The sequence below is a fragment of the Oncorhynchus gorbuscha genome, unplaced genomic scaffold (genome assembly GCF_021184085.1).
Source record: "Oncorhynchus gorbuscha isolate QuinsamMale2020 ecotype Even-year unplaced genomic scaffold, OgorEven_v1.0 Un_scaffold_39:::fragment_6:::debris, whole genome shotgun sequence".
NCBI classification, from domain to species: Eukaryota; Metazoa; Chordata; class Actinopteri; order Salmoniformes; family Salmonidae; genus Oncorhynchus; species Oncorhynchus gorbuscha.
In genome coordinates, this window is record NW_025745237.1 from 17,296 (window position 1) to 24,574 (window position 7,279).

Genomic DNA, 7,279 nt, shown 5'->3' on the forward strand with positions numbered 1-7,279 from the left:
AGAGAGAGAGAGAGAGAGAGAGAGAGAGAGAGAGAGAGAGAGAGAGAGAGAGAGAGAGAGAGAGAGAGAGAGAGAGAGAGAGAGAGAGAGAGGATATGGCTCAGTTCTGAATAGCGAAACTGAATAAAAGAAGCAAGTCATGTTTAGCATTCTGTGCATACCAGTCATCTCTGAATAATAGACAGTGAAAATAAATATTCTTTATTTTTAGGACTGAAATAAAGTGTACTTTTACTTGCTTTTGTTCTTTAAAAAATAACTTAACAGAAACAATTTGGAAATGTCATGTAAATAGATACTGAAACTGGACTGTAAAAATAGAGTGTTGCTATTGTCCATTGAAAGTACATACAAGCAGTAATAAAGCCAACTCAACAAGTCCCAGATTATGAATGAGAAAGCTTAACACTTTATTGATGGGTCTGACACAAATGTTTGGCACTCAGAACAGAACAAGTTTTATTAACGCTGGGTGGGGAATGGTGACATAATGACAGTATCACATTTTAATTTACAATCTGATCCATGGTGAAAATACTGCCAGTTGTAATGATGAATTAGGATTAATGCAAACTTGATGTGAATTGAATTGCATTTTATTCACTATTTTTAAAAAAAATCCCAAAAGAAATCCTTCCAGCTTTTCACCCAAATCAAACAAATGTCAAATAAATTGCTCAAGAAAAAAAGTAAGCTCATAATAAATAGGTCATTAAATAAATACTAGAAAACACAAAGATACAGATACTCTAGGTAGTTATTGTTCTGTTAAAATATTATTTCTGAAACATGAATCCTACCTGCACAGCTGCTAGTCTACTACAATCGAAATCATCTGAATTGAAATGACATCAACCCATTTAAATTCTTCCACCCGAAAACATACAAGTTCCGCGTACCCAAATGTACCAAAATCCTCATACACAAATTGTTCAGAGTTGCTGGGAAATCTACTGAGAAAAAAAGGCATAGCAAATACGGTTTTTACAATCAGGTTTCTAAATTAATGTGGGCTGTGTGCTTCCTGAATAGAACAAGACGTTTTATTCCAGTAATGTGTTTGTAAACATCTACAAAAAACATGTCGAGTTCCATCTAAATGTAATAACACTAAACCTTGTAAGACCACATTACTAATGATACTCTCAAAACCTCAAAACATGTTAGTCTGATAAGGACAATCTAGTGAGAATTTCAGGGAATCTTGTTATGTTCAGTTCTCCAACGCTTCTCACGCACATCTCTCACCTCTCTCTCTCTCTCTCTCTCTCTCTCTCTCTCTCTCTCTCTCTCTCGCTCTCGCTCTCGCTCTCGCTCTCGCTCTCGCTCTCTCTTTCTCTCTCTCTCTCTCTTTTTCTCGCTCGCACAGGCACGCACACACATAACACAAGGCGGTGGTCTTCACTGATAACGTCATAGGGAGATTAATTTTACTGCAAATGAGTCACAATCGCTGCCACCTAAACAGACATTTGGAGCGTTACCCACAATACCTCATAGTCAACTCCACCAAGTAAACAACACTTTTCCCACCCATCTTCATCTCCATCCCCTCTTCCTTTTGGAAATCCCATATTCCCTTCTACCTTGATCACCCCCTTCCTAAACCCTTTCCCTCTGGAAATCTCTCCATCCCTCACTCCTTCGAACGACTCGCCTCCTCTTTGGCCCTCTCGGCTTGCTTCAGGGCGTTGATGACGGGGAACCATGGTGACGGGGGCAGCTCGGGGATGATGCCGCCGCCGGCGGTCCTCTTGGCCTGGTTGAGGTGACCCAGGGCGGTGTAGAGACTGCTGGAGCGGGGGGCCACGCCTGGGTCCTCCTGCTGCTGCTGCTCTGTGTAGTACCAGGGCTCCAGCGCCGCTGCTGGGGTGCAGTGCTTGTGCTGCATGGGGAATAGGAGAGAGGACGGTTGTTGTCAATTTTATTACTTACTACAGGATGTGAAAAACATTCCCTTTTAAATCACTTCCTGAATTGAGTGAATAGAAAGTGATCCCCAACCCTGTAAGAGACAGGAGCCGGGAGGCAGAAGGGTCAGTGAAGAGGGTGATGATGCAAAGTGATGACGTATGATACCGTTGCCTCGATTTACGGTTACGGACAGCAGGGATTCTGGTCATCATAATGGGTTGTGGCAGGACTCTGCAAATGATGAGGGCAAGTCATGGGTACTGCCTCACCCTTCACTGAAACGACTTATTACGAGTGAGTCATACAACGTCTTATTCCACAGCGTAGGGGGAGCATGAGTAAGGTTCTTTCAGGGAAATTATTTTTCATATTCAACCTTAGATGTGCCAGCGTCGTCTCATTAGATACATAACACCCGAGTTGCCATCCTTAGATAAATGAACTCCACCTACAATTTGCCAAGCTCTGACAGGAGAAGCTTCAGGTGAGTTTTCCCTAAGAGTGTTTTTCCATTGAGTAGCATCGGCCTACTGAACAAACCCCTGAGGGAAATCCAAGGCTTCTTGACAGACGACCTGACCTTCCATCAGTATTGTGAGAAATGACCTCTCACAACAACCCTGGCTGCCTGCGCTCTGCTAAACGGAAGACAACGCCACGACACCCTCTGATGGACTCTCCTTCTTCCTGCCCCTTTTCATGTCTCCAATAACACATTAGCTGTGGAAAAACGCCGCGAGCTACACTGTACCCGTCTACATCAAAAGCCTTTGCCGGGAAGGCCCCGTCGCCCATCTCCCTCCTCTCGTCTTCAGCCTTTAATCACAGTTTAGTCACGCTCGGCCTTAATGAAAGGCCCCTCTCTGATTCACGGGCGTCCAATCTACTGCCTGACCAAAATGCCTTGCATCCCTCTCGCTCTTTCAAGACAGGGGGCCTTTATAGAGAGTAACAGGCGGGGAGCGTTGCATGAGCACACGATGCCTGGGAGGTGTCCTAAGGAGATAATGACTGTATGTTCCCAGAGTGAAGAGACAGAAAGAGTGGGAGAGAATCCCTTAGAAGTCTCTGGTGGGAAAATATGTACTAGATGAGGTGTACAGTAAGTATTGACTATAGGAGAGGGTGTATTGGTAAGTCATTGGGACTGGATGATAATTATGTTTGTGAAGTCGATTATAAGAACTTACATAATAGTCCTCTGTTGGTCTCTGTGGGAGAACGCGAGAGAAACAACCTCTGCATCTTGTCTGTGATTTTAATTAATGTAACCCAGAGTGGGGCAGCGGTCTAAGGCACTGCATCTGTCACCCTGGTTTGATTCCAGGCTGTATCACAATCGGCCGTGATTGGGAGTCCAATAGGGCGGCGCACAATTGGCCCAGCGTCGTCCGGGTTTGGCCGGTGTAGGCCGTCATTGTAAATAAGAATTTGTTCTTAACTGACTTGCCTAGTTAAAACATGGGTAAATAAAAACCTCTAGGGCAGTGTGTGTTTATGTGTGTATGTGATGATGATGCTTTCAGTCGTCTATCTTGCCCTCGGGACGTAAGCCGTTCGGATAGAATGTGTGTGTGTGTGTGTGTGTGTTAGTGATGCCTACCTTGAGAACGAAGCCCTCTGGGCAGGTAAGTTGATCGTACCACAGAGCCTTGTACATGATCAGCAGGACAAGACAAGCCAGGAACCCAAGGGTGATGAGGATCAAACCTGTGAGCTGGAACACACACACACACACACACACACACCACACACACACACACCACACACCACACACACACACACACACACACACACACACACACACACACACACACACACACACACACACACACACACACACACACACACACACACACACACACACACACACACACACACACGACCATGAATATCACCATCCCCAGTAGTATTTCAGTGAACATACTACTGGCCCCTAGATGAGACTTTACCTTGACCTTCTCTGATACCTCGTTGTGCAGTTTTATATTCAGCTTCTTGATTCCCGGCACGTACAACTTCTTCTTTTTCTTCTGCTGCAGCTGATACTCTGTTGTGGTCTTCACGATTACCTGAGGATGAACAGCGGCATAGCACACAGAGCTGTCTGAGTCAGATCGCTGGGTTGGAACCGGGCTGCTGCCTTAAATAGAACTGTAAGGGTGTGTGTGTGTGTGTGGCTGTGTGTGTGTGTGCGTGTGCGCGTGATCTACTATGTAATCTAAGAGGCTCTGAGATAGTGTGGGGTGATGCCACAGCACTCTGAATCATTGGGATAACAGGGAGGCTGGGTCAAAGCACAGTGCAGGGACCAATGGCAGGCTCCGAAATGATGTAGGCTTGATGTGTGTCCAGACGTGTAGTGTAATGTAATATACAGACAGGATGTACTGAACATGTTTAATAATTGCTGGGTGCGCACACACGCACGCACGCACACACACAAACACTCACACGCATACGCTCACACACACACATTGTTACCTTGTCTAAGTATGGCTGTTGCAGCTGGTTCACCTCCAGAGGGGTGATGAGGGGGACGTTATCAAAGCCATCGTCCATAGACTGTTCTTTATCCAGCTTATCAGCCAGGTTACTGCCCAGCTTCACCATGTCTGCCTGCCTGACCAATCTGAATGGGGAAAGAACCAGTGCAGAGGATCAGATGCTGGGTAACACAGCTATGTTGGGTTCAAACTACTTCTCAATGACTGTCTGTCTGGACGATTTGGAACGCAATACAAACAGTGCTGAACGATTAGATGCTGTGTAACGCAACTCGGTTTGGCTTTACTGTGCAGAGGGTAAGGTACTTGGTAATGCAGCTTGATTTTATTCCACTTAGTTGCTCCCTGTTTCCTTGTGTGGCGGATGTTGAAGATGATGTTAAAATGATAGTGGTGGTGATGATGATGATGATGATGATGTCGAGAGCTTTATTCAAATGGCTGCCACGATATGCCCGACTGTCTTCGTCCTGCTCTATGTGGGAGGTTTGTGTCAAACCAGATGTCATCGTCATTATGTCCATTTCCACAAGTAGTCCTACAGTGTCTCTTTCAGTCGGCAATGTGCATAGAGTTTATTATGTCCATACTGGCTGTAATTCCAAGGTGAGTCATGTAAAGACGTTGCGTGGGCTACACACAGGAACAAACGCAGTGTGTTTGCTTCATATCCTATGTGTGTGTTGGTCTAACTGTGCTGTTCCCCCTCCTCCTCGATCAGCGCACCATCTGAATGTGGAACACAAGGTGAGAAAGCCACTGAGCTCGTTGACGCCGTGTGAAATGCAACACCCCCTTCTCTGTAGCTCGCCATCCTGTATCGCTGTGAGAATGACTCATAACGGGGATGCTTACAAGGGGGCGAAGATCAGCTCCTCGCAGGTTCAATCATACAGACAGGCAGGAACACAGACGAGCACGCAAACACACACACTCTCCCTCTCTAGCTATCTCTTTCTGTCTCTCTCTCACACACACACACACACACACACACACACACACACACACACACACACACACACACACACACACACACACACACACACACACACACACACACACACACACACACACACACACACACACACACACACACACACACACACACACACACACACACACACACACACTTCCTCCAGGCTCCATTAGCCTAGCTATTGTTGCACTGTGGAGTGAGTGGGTGGCTATAATGGCTAATGTAGATGTCTGTACAGAACTACAGCCCACCATCGTCAGACTGTAGATTGCAGCCTACTGTAGGAGGGAGGTGTGGGTGCCATGGTGATTCAGATGACTGATTGATGCTATATCAATGCAGAATGAGCTGAGAGCCAGATGTCAAATCTGTTCCCCCATCAGCAAGGAGTGAAACAAGGTGTAGATGAATGTGGATGGCATTATAACTAGAGAAACAGTATAGTTTTCTTAATCTTTTCTAATCATATGTTTTGGTCAATATTCTCTGAATATTTCGATTGAGAAGTACATTGCGGAAGTGATGTGTATTTATGCTTTATATATGCTAAAACCACATAACACAACATAAAACATAGTCTTACAAATCCCCAAAATATAATGATTCTATAAACTAATAGTATCTAGGCCTGTTAACTTTTTTCTTCACGGTTCACTAATCAGGCATCTGATCTCAACTTGCTGCATTGAAAAAACTGCGTTTGCTGCAGCAGAGATTCTGCTGATAAGCACAACGGCCAGGTAGCAAACATCCCTGAAAACAAACAAGACAGAGAAATGACATGGACATGACTGGTGAAACTCATCCCACACCAGACGTCATGTGGTAACATACGTTTCGATAAGCACCATACACAACCTATAACCTCATGGCACAGACTGTTCGAGATGCTCTTTGCATAGGTTACAAGGGCAATGGTTTTCAAGAAGAAATTGACATTCAAGAATTCGTTGTGAAGGCTAATTTGAACACCGATACAATTGTCGCAAATGACAATGTCATCTTTGAAATCGTTTAGACCATTGTGAATTTAAGTTGTACTCCTTTCACGCATTCGGTTAATATCGAGGGGGCTCTCAACCGTATCAATATGCTTGAAATATACAGCCACTATTGATACTCAAATAGACACAAAGACATGAGCAACCAATGTCGTTTTCACGCCAGGCAATGTTTTTGTTGTTGAGACAATCGAATCATGTCATTTGCGATGCAGACTATAGGACACCGTAGGCTACGGATTTATTCACGTAAGCGCAAGCAGCCTTATCAATAAAATTGCCCACACAAACGATGACAATACATTCCACATAGGCTATAACAAAGGGAGAAAAATGACTTACTGCGTGCGAGGATGACGATCGGTAGGGTTGCGTCGCGGATGTTTACGGGTAAAGCAGAGAATGGAGAATACCGTTCGGTTACCGTGGTGATGTCTGATTCACGGCAGGATTGCGTAATTCGGTACTGGTTGCATCCTCCAGAGGAAATTGGAGCCTCGATGATGCGCCTCATATTAAATGTGTCTGGGAGATGTTGGGAATAATTAAGCAAAAGGGAATTAATATTTTACACATGAACTCTGATATGTTACTGTAAAGGTGAACGTTTTTAGATGGGTAGGCATGTACTTAAAACATCAAAAGGTCAGGCTGTAGTGTCCCAACGTAGCACTGTCTATATGCCTACTGTATGTCCCACAGTCAGATCAACAGTTTTACACACGTTGACGCAGTTTATTTACTCTATGCGCAGTTTATTTGTTCTATGCGCATTTAACTACAAATTATTGTATATATTTACTTTGAGACCGAATTGGTGTGATATACCCTAAATCAGCTTGTGATACTCATATAGATATGTCATGCAATATTTGTTGAAA

General features: G+C 44.5%; 1 protein-coding gene across 1 annotated transcript; it reads right to left on the reverse strand.

Annotated features, from left to right (window-relative positions):
- Window positions 1-386: 386 nt before the first annotated feature.
- LOC124018086 (neuronal vesicle trafficking-associated protein 1-like) lies at window positions 387-6,886 on the reverse strand. Its single transcript, XM_046333341.1, has 5 exons — window positions 6,741-6,886; window positions 4,399-4,546; window positions 3,867-3,986; window positions 3,518-3,631; window positions 387-1,885 (listed from the first exon to the last, which is right to left on the reverse strand). Exons 2-5 carry the CDS (start codon window positions 4,525-4,527, stop codon window positions 1,637-1,639), a joined length of 612 nt encoding a protein of 203 aa, XP_046189297.1. The 5' UTR covers window positions 4,528-4,546; window positions 6,741-6,886; the 3' UTR covers window positions 387-1,636.
- Between the last annotated feature and the right edge of the window lie 393 nt (window positions 6,887-7,279).

Excerpts from the sequence above, each read along its gene's own strand:
- LOC124018086 (XM_046333341.1), bottom strand. The coding sequence starts at position 4,527 with ATGGTGAAGCTGGGCAGTAACCTGGCTGATAAGCTGGATAAAGAACAG. Across the intron at positions 3,987-4,398 it reads AACAGCCATACTTAGACAAG|GTAATCGTGAAGACCACAAC; the intron begins GTAACAATGTGT and ends GTTCATCCTCAG. Across the intron at positions 1,886-3,517 it reads CAGAGGGCTTCGTTCTCAAG|CACAAGCACTGCACCCCAGC; the intron begins GTAGGCATCACT and ends TTCCCCATGCAG.